Source organism: Chelonia mydas, chromosome 3 (assembly GCF_015237465.2).
Source record: "Chelonia mydas isolate rCheMyd1 chromosome 3, rCheMyd1.pri.v2, whole genome shotgun sequence".
Classification (NCBI taxonomy): domain Eukaryota; kingdom Metazoa; phylum Chordata; order Testudines; family Cheloniidae; genus Chelonia; species Chelonia mydas.
This window is the reverse complement of record NC_057851.1, coordinates 45,931,680-45,948,726: the sequence shown is the minus strand read 5'-3', so window position 1 is coordinate 45,948,726 and position 17,047 is coordinate 45,931,680. Positions and strand designations below refer to the sequence as shown.

Here is a 17,047-nt window from a genome sequence, read left to right as displayed (position 1 = left end):
GTTTGTGAAGCATTCAGATACTACAGTGATGAGCACCCTAGAAAAATCTATGCGGAAATTAATAATTCTGTCTTCAGAGCAGAGCCCTGAATGAGGCAGGGGGTACTATGCCCCTTGCACAGGCAACGTTAATTCTGGAATTTCCTCGCTTCTGAGTGCTTGAATTTGCAACTTTAATAATGTTCTTTTAATATTTTTGTGTATCTATCTATCTATCTATCTATCTATCTATCTATCTATCTATCTATCTATGTAATTAGAAATTAAGGTTGTATATGCAGAAAAAATGGGTGATGTCATACACAAATAAGGGAGAAAGGGGAATCAGAACTCTTTACATCACTTGGATGAATGCAGAAGCTCCTGTCCTCAATCTGAGCATTCTTACAGGTGAGAAGAAATCCGTACAGCAGCAGAATGGTTGAGCGAAGCAAGGAGATGTCCCGGAAGTGATTGGGTTCTGTGACTGGTGGGGGTACACTGACTTTCAATCTCTCTTCATCAGTAGAATGAAGAAAGAGGTAGAGAAAGTCTTTAGTCAGTGTTGAAAAATAGAGATAAGGGGCACTTTTTAGCTATGCCCTCCTCACTTCCTAATTACAAAGTCTCTAGAAAATCTAAGACTGATCATACTTATTTACCCTGATCAGACCTGGTTCACAAACCCTCTGTCCAACTCTTTCAAGCTGTTGTCCAGGTTGCCTCAGATTCTGGGTCAGTTTGTTATTTGGCCTGTCATTCAAAGCTCGGTGGATAAATTATCACAGCCTGCCAGAAAGCTTGGCCCGGCATGCTGAATATGTTATATCTTAAGAAAAGCTACCTCCTGGATTAACTCAGAATCTTCCTCTGAGAGGGAAATTTGGTCTTTTTCTATAGCAGACCCTATGGGTCTCATTGTGGATGCATTCTTGGATGTGACTGGGAAATAGTACAGAGTGCTGTGATATTTTATGCCTTGCCAATTAGTTCAGTTCTGCGGCTCTCCCACCGTGTTTCTCATACAGAATATTAATTTAGGGTCAGATACTTGATTTCTGGTAAGCCCTTTACACTACTGCCTTGTCTTAACACATAGCGGAATCCTCAGCTGTTTCTCCCTATGCTGGCATCAGGGATATTCTGGGAAGTGTCAGGTGGGGGTGATCCTTGCTTGTGGGATAGCTTCTTGGGAAGTTGTTCTAACTTTCAGCAGTGGCTATTTAAGTCCTAGGCCGCTCCCGTGACAGTTGGAATGGAGCAGAGAGATGGCAGAAAGCTGCACTGGTGTACCTGGGGATAGCGTCATAGAATCATAGGACTGGAAAAAATGTCGAGAGGTCATCTAGTCCAGTCCCCTGCACTCATGACAGGACTAAGTATTCTCTAGACCATCTCTGACAGATATTTGACTAACATGCTCTTAAAAATCTCCAATGATGGAGATTCCACAACCTCCCTAGGCTATTTATTCCAGTGGTTAACCACCCTGACAGGATATTTTTCCTAATGTCCAACCTAAACTGCCCTTGCTGCAATTTAAGCCCACTGCTTCTTGTCCTGTCCTCAGAGGTTAATGAGAACAATTTTTCTCCCTCCTCCTCATAACAATTTTTTATGTACTCGAAAACTGTTATCATGTCCCCTCTCAACCTTCTCTTCTCCAGACTAAACAAACCCACATTTTTCAATCTTCCTTTATAGATCATGTTTTCTAGACCTTTAATCATTTTTGTTGCTCTTCTTTGGACTTATTCCAGTTTGTCCACATCTTTCCTGAAATGTGGTGCCCAGAAGTGGACACAATACTTGAGCTGAACCCTTATGAGAGCGGAATAGAGCAGAAGAATTACTTCTTGTGTCTGGCTTACAACACTCTGGCTAATACACCCCAGAATGATGTTTACTTTTTTTGCAACAGTGTTACACAGTTGACTCATATTTAGCTTGTGATCCACTATGACCCCCACATCCCTTTCTGCAGTACGCCTTCCTAGGCAGTCATTTCCCATTTTGTATGTGTGCAACTAATTGTTCCTTCCTAAGTGGAGTACTTTGCATTTGTCCTCATTGAATTTCATCCTGTTTACTTCAGACCATTTCTCCAGTTTGTCCAGATCCTTTTGAATTTGAGTCCTATCCTCCAAAGCACTTGCAACCCTTCCCAGTTTGGTATCATCTGCAAACTTTATAAGTGTACTCTCTGTGCCATTATCTAAATCATTGATGAAGGTATTGAACAGAACCAGACCCAGAACTGAGCCCTGCAGGACCCCACTTCATATGCCCTTCCAGCTTGACTGTGAACCACTGATAACTACTCTCTCAGAATGCTTTTCCAACCAGTTTTGCACCCTCCTTATTGTAGCTCCATCTAGGTTCTATTTCCCTAGTTTGTTTATGAACAAACTAAGGGATCTGGCCCTTTGAGTTTATCTGCATGGATTAGTGGATTTGATGATCAGATGCATCTTAACTGCAAAATCTGTGGTTTTTACAGATCTCCTGATATGAAATCTATGCAAAATGCTAGTATATTGTAGCTTGGGATAGTTAAGGTGGATGTTGGATGGATCATTCTATAGAAATTTTTCCTGGAATTTGTGGAGAGAGAAACTGAGGAGCCTTTCAGGCATAGAAACTCATCCGGTGCTGTGGATCTGTATGCCTAGTTATTGGGGGGACACGGAAAAGTCTGTCCACTAGAACTGGTGAATTTGTAGAAACTCAGTTTAATTTAATGAATTATTATTTATTTATCTATATTATGGTAGATTCCACAAGTGGCTAGGTACTGTTCATATGTACAGGAAGACACAGCCCCTGCTTTGAAGAGCTTGCAAACTGAACTCTCATTTGTAATTACAAATTTAAAGTTAAAATAAGAAAAATATATTTAATGTAATATATTTCATTTTCTTATGAATGAAATTCATAGGGCTAGTATTCTGCCTGCTCTAACAGCAGTCAGGACGGATGTTTGTTATGTTTGTTTAAAAAAGGGGAGTTGCTATGTTTCCGTCTGCCAGGAGTAGCCTCAGTCGTCACTCAGACTTCTCTTTCCTGCAAAGAAAATACAGAAACCCTTTGACGTTTGAAAGTGAAGTTTCGGGAACTTATCTGCAAGTTTTTGTAAAGAATGATGGGACAGCTCTTTAAACATGGGGAGGAATGGAATACAAAACTGTTGGAACTAATGTGCTGTATGGGTTAGTAGTACAGTATATATGATGGTTTGCATTTTCCAGACTTATAGTACTATGTTTGCTTTGGAAAGGAAAGTTATAAGACCTGCATTAGGTAGCATAGCAGAGCTGTTACACTCTGCAAAATTTATCAGAAATCATGAGAGAGCAAGTGCTATCACTCTTTAGAGACTTTCATACAGCAGGTTTAATTTCATTTCTGAATTTTATATTTGTACCACAGTGTTTAAAGTTGTCGTAGTCTTTAATCATTGCATACAGTATGCCTAGTTTGCTATGTTTTGTTTTGAGATCAGGTAGGTTAAATGCATTTCTGAAGAGGTTGGTCTTTACCAAAGCTAAATTACAGTTGTTTGCCTCTATCTTTTTCATGTCTTTAACAGCTGACAGTTTTCTATCACACCACATTTTTTGTTCATCATAGCTGAATTGACAATGCATTGGTACACAAAATTGTCCCTTAATTAAATAGTTTCCTAAGGAGTATATATTATAGGCAGCAGTCTTTTACATGTTTTAATATTTAAAATAGACTTAAAATTAACAGGCAGTACAGATTGTAACAAGGAACAAAGTACTTTTTTTTGTCATATTGTTGCGATGGTAGCATTGTCCTAAAATACAAACTTTTGTTGTAGTCATAACTGTTTCATGCAAACCAAAACAAAGACACATCTTTAACCTGGGAGCTGGAATATTAAATCGTGTAATCTGGAGAACTCATGTTAATTTTAAATAGCTATCCATAACAAAATAGTTAAAACTGTTAATATTTCTGATTTTGTATCATTTCTGAGTCATGCAGTTTTTTATACTCTACATTTACCAAACCAGGGCTTCTTGCTTATTATGGTAAATTACTGACACCAGGAATGCTGAATCGCTAAATGAAGGTTATAAAAAACTGTATATGTGGGAAAGAGACCAATTAATTTGCCAAGGTTTTTCCCTCAAATACTGTGTGTTGTGCCCCTTACTTTCGTCACACATCTTGGGGGCCCATTTTGCGTGCACATCAGGGTCTGGAAAGCTTGAGAGCTTTGTATGAACTTTACCTATATACCATATATCCACATTACATTTCAATCCCCACCATAATCACCTACATTTAACAATGTCTGTTTCAACACTCAGAATGTTTCATTCTCTGGGTTGCTGTTGTCCAAATGGAATGCTTTGTTTTTCACGTGTTACTTAAGTGCTTATATGTCAGTTCTGGTGCCTTAGACTGTCAGAATCATAAAGACTCTCATTAGCCCTCTTGGTCATGAAAGTGGCTGAGGAAGAAACCGTGCTCTGATATCGGCCTCTCTGCTTCACATCCTCAAACACACTATGAATGGTCCCAAATCAGTGAATAAGCGGCAGTTCCATTGTACAGGGGGCTCAAGGGAGAGAATCTCTGAAGCTTGCACAGGTGGTATGCATTCCTGTCTACCATGAAGCTCCTGCTTCATGGGACCCCCCCTGCTGTGTTGGATTGTGGATGGGGCTGACGGATCCACTCCTGAACAGATCTATTGGCCATTGACCTCACATTACGGCTGTGAAGGATACATTTGCTCTGAGGCTAGACTAGTGGTTGCAGGACAGCTCTACAGTCTTTGGTATGTAGAGAAGGATTTCTTCACCCCGATTACTGCCAAGACACCCAACTTCTGGGTGGGCCCTCTCATTAGGCAAGACATTATGAGCAGCATTTGCTGTAATGAATAAGAACATTTGCTATGTACATAGCACCTTTCACATGAAGATCCCAAAATGCTTTATAAAGGTGGCTAAGTATTATGATTCCTGGTATAACCTGACCCTGATGCACACACAGGAAAATGACTTGCTGAAAATCACGTTATCGGTAAGAAGTAGAATTCAGGTCTCCTAATTTCCAGACAGGATTCACTTTCCCTAGACTAGAAGATAACTGAGGTGATAATTTACAAGTCAAGGTCTGAGCTGTGGTGAAACTAAACATACCTGATTCCTTGTTTTTCAGTTCTATAGTTTATTAATTTCAGGGTAAAAAGAGAGAGATCCTGCTGTACATACACATTTTATTTCCTTCTAAGCACAATATACAGATCATCATCAGTGTATACATTGGTTATGCTTGTTATTTATTAATATGTGGCTTTCTTTTCAGAGTTGCTGAGCACCCACAAATCCCACTGATGTCAATGGGAACTAAAGGTGCCCAGCTCCTTTGAAAATCAAGCCAATGATCAAAAATCTCAGATCACGTAATTAAAATTAACTCAGCTCTGCATATTGTTTTATGGCCAGTTGAAGTCAGTGTAGATTTAGCAAAGGTAAAATCAGATCATGTCAGGCTCTGAGTAGGATATGGCGTAGAGCCAATTTACACTAAGGGAAAGTCCAGCTGGAGCATATCTTCTGTGCAGCCTGCTCTCCCATGGTAGGCCAGCTCCAGTGATTGGTGCATGAGAAGTCAGCTTCACTGCTTCACCCACCTTTTGCAAGAGGGCAGCCACCGCCCAAAAGTTATAACAAGGGTAACAACTGTGTCCTTACCTTGTTCATGGGCTGAAAAAAGAGGTAGTGGCTCCTGGCACCCTCCTCCATTTTGCAGGCCTGCTCAGGCCAGAATAATGTTGTCTAGTGATTACACAGTATGTTTGAGTCTGCAGTTCATATTAGATTTCTGCTTGGATTTTAGTTCTATTTTGTATTGGTCGGTAAAGTCAGTGATTGAGGTGGGAAACCTTATCTTGCTCTTTGTGCCTAGATGTAGGAAATCTGTTCTGATCAGTGATGTGAAAGGGAGCAAACATTAAAGTGAGATTTGAACAGTTTGTTTTTGCTATCTATCTTTTTAGGAACCCCCCTCACCACCCACATACCTCTTTTCCTTTGTAGCCCAAAACGAAAGATCCTGATTCTTTAATGTGACCGTTCGGAGTGCCTGTTCATGCTTTCCATCCGTAGATGGGATAAAATTTTACTGTTTTATTCTGTTGCTTCTGTCCTGTTGCCTCAGTCTTTTGGGGAAATCTGCTAATACTAACAGCTCCCACCTAAGAAAGTACTGGCAGCTGGAGCATCATGCCAGTGTAGTGAAATCCATGCCTGCATTTTGGGATGGAAGAATTCAAGACTATACAACCTTTAAATGAAAGCGCCTCACACCCCTGCATATTGGAACAGGAGGGTCCCACGATCAAAAAGTATTTTGCTGTCAAATAACTACTCAGTAGTCTTTCTGTTGGTAAATGGTTTAATGATTAAGTAGATTTTACAGGACCTACCGCAAGTGGTCATGGCTCTTAAGTGCACCTCAATCCCTTTAGTGGAACCTTGAGAATGGAAGGCCAAAGACTTTGTTCTGGGGAGTGATCTTCCTGATAGTATTACTAAGAACAGAAGGAGACATGCTGATTTTACTGTAGAGGAAACCTGATATTTTGCATACAAAAAGCTTTAACTTGACTTGGCCTAACCAAATATTTTGTATTAAAATGAGATATTGCAAGAACATTTGTACACAAAAACACTGCTGTTATATATAGTGCCACTTAAATTAGTTCATGTATCTGTCTCAAAGATTGTTTCTCTGTTCTAACATTACTGGAGTGTTTATTTATAAATATTAATAAAATCAGCTATGCGGAACCTTTTGCAGTGCTATGTTATTTTAATGAAAACTCTTTTTTTCCTTTTTCCTTCCCCAGATGAACGGGACAAAGTACAAAAGAAAACCTTCACAAAATGGATAAATCAACACCTCATGAAGGTCAGTTTATGTTTCTGTCATACCAATGACATGGAATATTACCTTGGGTGAATGTGGGTTTTACTAAACATTTGAAATGAGACCGCAGCAGTGTTGCTGTGGAATAAAGAACTTGATAGAGGAAGATTCTGAGGTTTTGGGGGGTAATAAAGAAAATGAAGTATCACTGTTGTTTACTTTTTTGGTCCTAGCAAATGTATTTGCCCTAAGTGCTAGAGAATCTCAGATGGCAGGGTGATTTATTTGAGTGATAATGTATGAAATTAAAATGATTCAGTTTTCTTTGGAGAAGGAACTAAGTTGGTTAATTTGTGAGGAGGGAAGTGTCCTTGAACTTTATGAATTCGGACCACTCGAGGGGCATCAGTGTGCTGTTCACTAGAAATAAATGCTTTCTAAAGATTAAAATATTTTTCCAGCAGCTTTCTTGTGGATGGCAGTGAACTTAGCCCCAGGGATAGCACGTATCATTTTAGCAAGATGTGCAGCTTTTAGTCAACGGAGAGTTGAAGGCTGTGAGTTCACCTTCACAGTGTTGCCCTTTAGCTCTAAATTCAATCCGCTGTTTCATTGCCAACCGTCTAGCCCAGACATTTCTTTGGAGGAACAGATTGTGTGGTTGTTTCATGTAACTTTTTTTGCTTTTAGTGTATGGCAAAGGTTGAATTCATGTGTGAGTCACATTAAATTAAAATGCGTCTGCAAACTGTCAGAACTAAGGTTTAATTAGTGAGTGTAATATTGAAACACCATTGCAAAGGTTTGCTTATGTTCACATTTTGTGAAATATGTCGTCTAAATTTTTCTGGCTTATTTAATCATTTTGTCATCTCTCTTTGCTGTGGCTGCACTGAGGGTACTGGTGGAGTATTCGACACTTTCTGCCACAGAATTGGAAGTGTGTTACCAATCTTTGCAATCGATGCCCTTTACATTTTTTCACTTGGGCTCCCCGAGTTTTTAGAAGATGTAACTGAAACCAAACCTGCTGATGAATCTGAACACGTGAAACTCTGAATCCTAATCGAGATCTGTTTTTTGTATCTTCTAAAAAAACTGAGCCACACAACCTCCCATTAAGTGAGCAACCTGGCAACTCAGTAGAGCCCAGACGTCCACAATAAAATCTGATCAAAATCCTGTGGAACCCAATCTTTCCTTCAAAGCAGATTTTTCTTCTAAGCTGTTCCGTAAGTCCTTCCTGGCACCATGACTCCCTCAGGAGCTGTTCTGTCATTAGCTTCCCCATTGCAGCTGTGCACTACCTCTTCCTGAGTAGGGTGGGATAGAAGTCATGAACGCTGGTCATGCCAACAGTATATTGCGGCTGGATGGCCTCTTGTAGATGTGCTAGACTCCGAGGAAACATGCTCCGGTTAGCAGCTGCTTCACAGCTCCCCGTTCACTTTGACACCTCAACCCCACAAATCACCAGATGAGTATGTGTCCCTGCAGAGGGACTTCTGCCAGCTAATGAGTAGGGGCAGCGTGCTGCAGAGTGGCTACTCCCCCTTTTGTGATGTTATTGTGTATGTGAATGTATAAGAAATGTGCCCATTGTCCCAGGGTCTCGGCAACCCCAACATACATTAGTAACAGACTGCCAACCATTGGCAGCAAAAAGGCAATCCTCAGATTAACTGCCATTCATTTGTCCCTACAATTTTAGATAATTGCTGCCTTGTTTCAGAGGCTGTTAATCTTTTTCTATACTAGAGATGCATTTTAAAGATATGGTTTTAATTTTGTGTGTGGGGTGGGGGAGGAGAGAGTTCATATCTGGGGTCTCTTCAAGAGTGTCCTTTAATACAAAATTTAAAGTCATCTCTGTTTGTATTTACAATATCTAGTAAACAAATGTTTATCAGAAATTGTAATTAAATACATCCTACTATATCATTCTCTTTAAATGGGCCTTAAAGTTTAAGACCTCACATCTGGATTTTGTAAACATAAAATTTAAATAAATAAGGTTTTAGTCTAAGCTAATAAGGCTAGAAATAGTGGAAACAGTTTTTCTTTCTTTAGCTGAACATTCACTTGCAGAGCTGTTACCGTTGTAGTACTTTTATGGGAAGAATAATGACTTGGAGATTTATAAACTGCCTCTTGGAAAGATAAATTTGAAGTGATTCAGGCCCTGCTTCTGCAAAGGGATATGGATAAACAGACCCAATTAGTCCGATTGAGAGCCTTTGCGAGGTCAGTGGCCTAAGGCCATGATCTTGCAAACACTTCTGCAGGTGACAAACTGTATGCATATGTGATTACAGCAAAAGATGCTTAATATACATAAATACAATTTTTGGCTATATATTTTCTGTTCACCTGAACTTTCTGACATCATCTCCTTCATAACTCAGGTGATATATTGATCAAATTTATCAAAGTTCTGTTTTACTCCAGTATTTCTAAAGGCAAGTGCTTGCATGCAGATATAAAAATAAAGAGTGACATAAAACATTCTCTTAGGACAGCACAGACCCAAGAACATATTAAGGAAATCTTTTATGTGAAGGAAATACAGCTAAACGTACTGGCAGCGTATATGGATGTACCTTGAGTGAAATCATAGAATCATGGTGAAGAAATGTTGCCTCACTAGTCTTAGAATCATAGAATATCAGGGTTGGGAGGGACCTCAGGAAGTCATCTAGTCCAACCCCCTGCTCAAAGCGGGACCAATCCCCAATTAAATCATCCCAGCCAGGGCTTTGTCAAGCCTGACTTTAAAAACCTTTAAGGAAGGAGATTCCACCACTTCCTTCAGTAACACATTCCAGTGCTTCACCACCCTCTGAGTGAAAAAGTTTTTCCTAATATCCAACCTAAACCTCCCCCACTGCAACTTGAGACCATTACTCCTCGTTCTGTCATCTGCTACCACTGAGAACAGTCTAGATCCATCCGCTTTGGAGCCCCCTTTCAGGTCGTTGAAAGCAGCTATCAAATCCCCCCTCATTCTTCTCTTCCACACACTAAACAATCCCAGTTCCCTCAGCCTCTCCTCATAAGTCATGTGTTCCAGTCCCCTAACCATTTTGGTTGCCCTCCGCTGGACGTTTTCCAATTTTTCTACATCCTTCTTGTAGTGTTGGGCCCCAAACTGGACACAGTACTCCAGATGAGGCCTCACCAATGCTGAATAGAGGGGAATGATCACGTCCCTTGATCTGCTGGCAGTACTCCTACTTATATAGCCCAAAATGCCGTTAGCCTTCTTGGCAACAAGGGCACAAGTCAAGAGAGCTGTACCTGCTTATGTATTATGGGCGAGTTTGACCCATAGTTTCTAGCTTTGTTATCCTGGATTCAGTACAACATACTTGCATATATACCTTCCATAATCTGTTGCAGAAGGTAGCTATATACTTTATCTATTGCCATATCTGGCCCCTAATTCAAACTGAAAAGAAAAGATGAAGAGAGGCCAAGAGAAGCATTTGAATGTGATAGTGGTATGGAATCCTGACGATAAGTGAGGGGACTTGCCACACCTTTCTTCATCTCTTCCTTTCCCCTTCTTCTTACTGCTTCCTTTCTTCCTTCTTTTCCCTTCTCCTCTGCTCACTTATTGCCATGCTTTCCTCCTCCTCCTTTCTCCCCAGGAGAAATTAACCAGAATGTCCTTAGTGGAATGTCACACTTTTACCTGCTCAGTGTACATCCCAAACAGATTCACTAAGAGTAAGTCAAAAGTGTGATCCTCACACTGGCTTCAAAACCCTGTTATCAGTCATCCAATGGAAATTCCTTAAAATTTGGTAGGACTCTAAGAAGAGGGTGGGAATCACTGTCCCTTTAATTATGTCCAGGTATGTAAAATCTTGGCACTTAGGCCTGGATTCAAAGCACCTAAGCACATGCTGAACTTTAAGTCTGAGGGCTTGTCCACATGGAGGCTTAAGGCAGGTCTACACTATCGCTTAAGTCAATCTAACGTACATCGCTCAGGTGTGTGAAAAAGACACCTCCATGAGCGACCCAAGTTACAGCGGCCTAAGCGCTGTCCACACCAGCGCTATGTTGGCAGGAGACACTACGTTGGCAGAGCTGCATCAGTCTTCACCAGACACACACATCGGTGCAGCTGCGCCAGTGTAGCACTTCTAGTGTAGACCTGCCGATTAGTGTGTGGCAAGCTAGGATGTGAATGTACAGTGCCATAGCTTGCCACACAGCAGCAGGGTCCACATGGTGACTTACTGCTTGGTGTGCTAGTCAGCTGTAAATATACCCCCAGGCTTGCTCTGTACTGTCTCCATATGGACACGTTCTGAGAGTAATCCCATCCCTATTCAGCAGAAAACCTAGGCATGTGCTTAAAATTAGGCATGTGGTTAAATGCTTTGCTGAGCTAGGGACATAGTTATTACCAAGGTAGGCACCTTAGAAATTCCTGAGATAGTTTAGATCTAGGCTCCTAAATAAAATAATTATATTAATTGCAAATGTAAAGTAAACTTTTCAAAACATTGACATATTTCACAGTTACTAGAGCCAAAGGGATTGCCATTCAGTATTTTGTAATGCTGACATTCCTTTCGTTTCAGTTCATTATCAATCTGATAGAGCTGATTAGAATACTGTTTAAAAACTAATGGTGGAGCTTTGTTTAAATATTATTTTTTAAACTGTTGACATACATTCTGAAGAAGTGAAGTCTTGGACTTTATACTCAACTAATACCATGGAATATATTTCTTTAACAAAACTCACATTATTTGTTAGTTGTTCAGAGGAGTATTCATTTTATGCAATAACAGCCACAGTTATTGACATTTGGATGAAGGTCTTGAGCTTTTACTACTTGAAAGATTTTTGTGGTGTAGCAGGTGTTTTGTCTTTTCTACAGGAATGAATAGTACATTGAATCACATTACTTTTCTATAGTGAATAGTCAACAACTGACACGCCAAAGTGGCTAAATTTGTTGGACTCAGAAGTTTCCTTCTCAGACATCTGTAAAAATGGCCCTAGACATCTGGGGTGAGAGTCAATGTACTTTGGAGCCAAAGACTGTTTCCTGAGTTTAGTGAGAGTTGGCTCTGAGGCCCCTGATGTCTCAGGGCACAGGGAAGAATTAAAAAAAAAAAGGTGATATGACAGGCTTGAAATGAGAAGGACGGGGAAAGAAAAAAATGAGTAGGTAGGGGCAGAGAGTAGGATTAAAGGAAGGAGTAAACGCATGAGAGAATAAGACCACTTTGTCTCCCCCTCTTCTCTCTCTTTCTGTATCTCCTTTCTGAAACACACATTTAAAAAAAATTCTGCAGCAACACGCACCTGCCCCCCAAGAATAAATGTGTTATTTTTAAATAAGGTGCTCCAGGGTTTCAGCATCAGAAATAATGACCCAAGTATTGAAAAACTGGGCTTTAGTGCTAGATAGCAAAGAGCAATTAGACAAATATTTTCAGAGGTCCTTACTTTCAAAGCAAACACAAACATATAGCACTTGAACTCCAAAATATCCTCTCCAAAAAACAAAAACCAGAGAAATGAAACACATTTCAGTCTTACCATTTCTACTAGGCGAAGAGGTTGTAGAGCACCTCTTTACAATCCTTGAAGAAGCAGGGTGGGACCCCTACCTCAGCAGAACACTTGGGATGGGAACTATTTATCACCTGGCTAGAACACCACATCCCCAAGTATTGCTACCATGTGACCAGAACACAGGCTATCATTGACAGTAGTCACTTGTTAGGTGCACACACAGTAGAGTGAATTATGCTTTATGTCCCCCCTGGATTCTCCATGGATTGTGCCCCAACCAACAGGATCCTGGACGTACTAGCTACCGTCCCTGAACAGATGTGATAGAAATTGTCCCGCAAATCACTATTTTAGGTCTTAGTGACAGTCAGGTGTACCTGTTGCACAATATACTTATAACACTTGTTTTGTGATTGTTTTTCATAATTATAAAAAATCTACAATTCCACAAAACACCATCATTGTACCATACCAGAAGAAAGAAAGAAGTGCTTTGTAGATTGTAGTGGCAGTCTGTAGTGCTGCAAAGATTGAATGAATAATAGAAATGTGACTCTATTGGTTCCTAATACCCCTAATATAGCACATGGATTGTACAAGGGCACTTGGATCAATGACTTCATGGAATGTGTCGGTGGACATTTAGCTTCATAGCTTCCAATACGATGTAAACATTTCCTTGCTGAAAGTTTGCATTGCAAGTACACTGCAGCTTATCGAAATGGATAACATTGGTCAGCAGTATTTTCTTTTTAATAGCTTCATTTTGAAAATTCCAAATAAATACAAACGTTCACTTTTTGGCTTTGCAAATATTTATATTGTACTTATTTTAATGGGTGGGGTTTTCCAACACACTCAGTGTTGGTCTAACTCTGAGGACATGTTTCAAAAACTCCATCTCATAGCTCTTCATCTTCTAAATATGTTTTATAAAATCAAGTTTAAATTTTGTGTGTGAGGAAAAAATGGATACAAAAGACTTCTGGCTATGCAACAGGAAGAAAAAGCTACCCTAACTGAGCAGAGAAGGATTCTTCTCAGCTGGTGTTGCAGCCGTGTCGGGGGTGTGGCCTGAGCATGCTGTGCTCCTGCGACCCCTGTCAGCATAATGGCCTTGTCAAGGTTCCTTCCCCACTCTGAACTCTAGGGTACAGATGTGGGGACCTGCATGAAACCTTCCTAAGCTTATTTTTACCAGCTTAGGTTAAAACTTCCCCAAGGTACAAATTATTTTACCTTTTGCACTTGTACTTTATCGCTGCCACCACCAGACGTCTAACAGATATATAATCGGGAAAGAGCCTGTTTGGAAACGTCTTTCCCCCCAAACCCCCTTTCCTGGGGAAGGTTTGATAAAAATCCTCACCAATTTGCATAGGTGAACACAGACCCAAACCCTTGGATCTTAAGAACAATGAAAAAGCAATCAGATTCTTAAAAGAAGAATTTTAATAGAAAAAAAAGTAAAAGAATCACCTCTGTAAAATCAGGATGGTAAATACCTTACAGGGTAATTAGATTCAAAACATAGAGAATTCCTCTAGGCAAAACTTTAAGTTACAAAAAGACACAAAAACAGGAATCTGTATTCCATTCAGCACAGCTTATTTCCTCAGCCATTTAAAGAAAACAGAATCTAACGCATCTCTAGCTAGATTACTTACTAAGTTCTAAGACTCCATTCCTGTTCTGTTCCCGGCAAAAGCATCGCACAGACAGAGAGAGGCTTTGTTTTTCCCTCCCCCCAGCTTTTGAAAGTATCTTGTCTCCTCATTGGTCATTTTGGTCAGGTGCCAGTGAGGTTATCCTAGCTTCTTAACCCTTTACAGATTAAAGGGTTTTTCCTCTGGCCAGGAGGGATTTTAAAGGTGTTTACCCTTCCCTTTATATTTATGACAGGCCTCTTGAGGACTGTTACAAATTGGCATAGTTCATAGCACTCCCAGGGCTGCTATAAACTATGCTGGGTATAAGACCAGTTGAAAACTGATCTAAGGAACAGATAGCCCACATATAGCTCTTTGTGCCTATCCCCTCCAGCTCTGCTTCCCATTTATTTACAGGGTATAGCTGAGAATTCAGCTTTTTTTTTAGTCCTTTCCAATGTTTGAATAGTTCAGCAGGACCTACTGGCCTCTAGGCAGATGGAGAAAAGTTTTAGTTTCTCTGCATTAACTTATCTATTACGTGGTTAGGCTTCACTTCAGAAATCTTGTCTGGCTGGAATTATTCCCTTTGAGTGCCATCTTCTCCCAAAAGAATGTAAGAATAAATTCCTGAGCAAATTTGTCATCAGCTGTTATTGGTTTAAGGCATGTTTGCCTTGCTCTTTCTTTCTTTTCCCTGCAAATTTGCAGACTGGTCTCAGAGTAGAGCACCACATTGTGTATCCTAGTTATTCAATAGTCTGTCACTCAAAGTAAAATCAATAGCATCTCCATTTTGTTTCACAGAATGCATGTCTGTTTGAGACGCAGATGGAGAGCAACCTCAGAACTTTATTACAGGTTGATGGATCTTCAGCATTTTAGAAAATATTAAGGAGGATGATTGGATAATTGTGAGGCATTCCTACAGAATGCCAGGGGCTGATTCAGAGTGTGAGATTATACAGAATTGCAGAGGCCTGCAAATTATAACACACATCAGTAACATCTGCCTACACTCCAAATAAATAAAAATTACGCAGTCAATCAGAGGTTAATTTTATCATCTTTAATGTATGCAACCTCAGTTAGGAATTGGGATTAAGATGGAGTGACTGAAAGAGAGATGTTAGCTAGCCTTATAAAATGTGTTAAATAAATGTATATTTCTACAGTGTGCAACACTTTTGCTCCATTTGAGTGTCTTATGACCCTTGTTACTGTTTTCTTTAATAACTATTTTTATGTCGGTGCTCAGTTGCTTAAATGAATTAGAATTGAATTAATGTATATTAGATGCACAAGCATATCATGTAATTGATTAAAATCTGATGGGACAGAACCTTCAGCACAAATAATATTTTTCACCTGATTGTTGGCTGTGTGTTTAGCTGCTGTGTGGAAGGTTCCTATGTAGCAGTTAGCCTGGTGTCTTTGCTCTTTAATGTCAGTTTCTTTGAACATAAAATCTACCCATTACATGGATATGTGATTATAGAATCATGTCAGTAACTTCCTTATAACCCAAGGTTCTCCCTTTTAACTCTAGTAAGTGTAAAAAATAAAATACTTGGCCAAGTGAACAAGTACAGCAATACTTTGAAAAGGAATGTAAATTCTTCTCCACCAAAAATACCTAAAGACTTCTATAGAAGCTTTGAAAGATTTCCCTACCCGACTTAATATTGACACCAAGGGCTAAATGAAGCTCGATGGCTGTACACGAAGGAAGAATTTGGCCTTCAGTGTTCATTCACTGGATTACTTGTCTGTCTATACCTCCTTTTTCCATTCTGTGATCTCAGCTAATCGACCTACGTTTGATTTTGACAAGTATCAGCATTCCCTGCAAGTGACCATGGACCAATAAGAGGGTCATATTATCCACATCTAGGTGAAAAGTGAAAAATTTGGAGAGTTACATTATGTTATAAACAAGAATGTTTGTTTCAGTGGGTACAGTAATTGTACTCCTACTGGGAGTTAAATTAACCATTTTGAAATATTAGTTAATTGTTTCTTATTTTCTCAGCACTAATATACTTATCTATAGCAGGCTAAGATATTAATTTATTAATTCATTCTCTTTTCTATGCGTTTATTATTTGCAATTAAGACTTGGTTAGCATGGAACTTAATTAAAATTTAATTATTTACCTTCTTGTGGTTTTAACAGATAAGATATAATTGTACCATCTGCAATTAAGTGTTGGTTTTTTAATTAATTGTTAAATTATTTTATTGAGTTATACTTTATCTATACACTTCTGATCTATGCAAATGTAGCTACTCATTTATTTATTAGTTTAGAAATATACTGTCTTGATCCTGCTCCCACTGGAGCCAATGTGAACTGTGCCACTGATGCCGTTGGGAGTCGTATAGGTTGTTATATTGGTACTCTGTATAAAGTGACATCGAACATCTAACATTTCCCATACCACAGTATTTTACTCCGCAGCTATATTTCCTAGACTTAGAGGGCCCGTTTTTGTTCTCAGTTACCCTGAGAGTGACTGTAGAAGTGAGCATAGGGGAAGAATGGGGCTCAGTATTAAACACATTTATAACCCATGGAGAAGTAAATATTGAATTTTTAAGGGTGCCCACTGTGACTTGAATATCTAATCACTTATGTAAATGTATAGCTTCGTTATGGGTTGGCTTTACAGAATAAGAATCTCAGTTTAAAGAAAGACAAATAATATTGGAAATCTAGCTTTTAATTTCTAGCTAATTTCCCAAGAAAAACTACTATTTAAGTCAAGTGCTTTAACCAGAATAAAGTCTTATCTGTTGACCTCATATTGTACCTGTGTAGACCTCAACAAAGTGACATGTTGTTTAGCTTTTCAAAAATGAGGCATGGTTACAGTATTCAGCCATTTTCTAATTTCACAGTTGCTTTTTCATGCTGTGTGAATACCACTAAAAAAGTAAATGCCCTAGCTATTGTGCTGCATATT

The 17,047-nt window shown here is 39.4% G+C and overlaps 1 protein-coding gene across 13 annotated transcripts in view; it reads left to right on the top strand.

Moving 5' to 3' along the window:
• Positions 1 to 17,047, top strand: part of DST (dystonin) — a 462,719-nt gene that overhangs the window by 159,099 nt on the left and 286,573 nt on the right. For all 13 annotated transcript variants that reach the window (XM_043542402.1, XM_043542401.1, XM_037894239.2 and 10 more), the window contains one exon: positions 6,872 to 6,933. In XM_043542402.1, the coding sequence (XP_043398337.1) occupies positions 6,872 to 6,933 (62 nt within the window). The remainder of the gene's footprint in view (positions 1 to 6,871; positions 6,934 to 17,047) is intronic.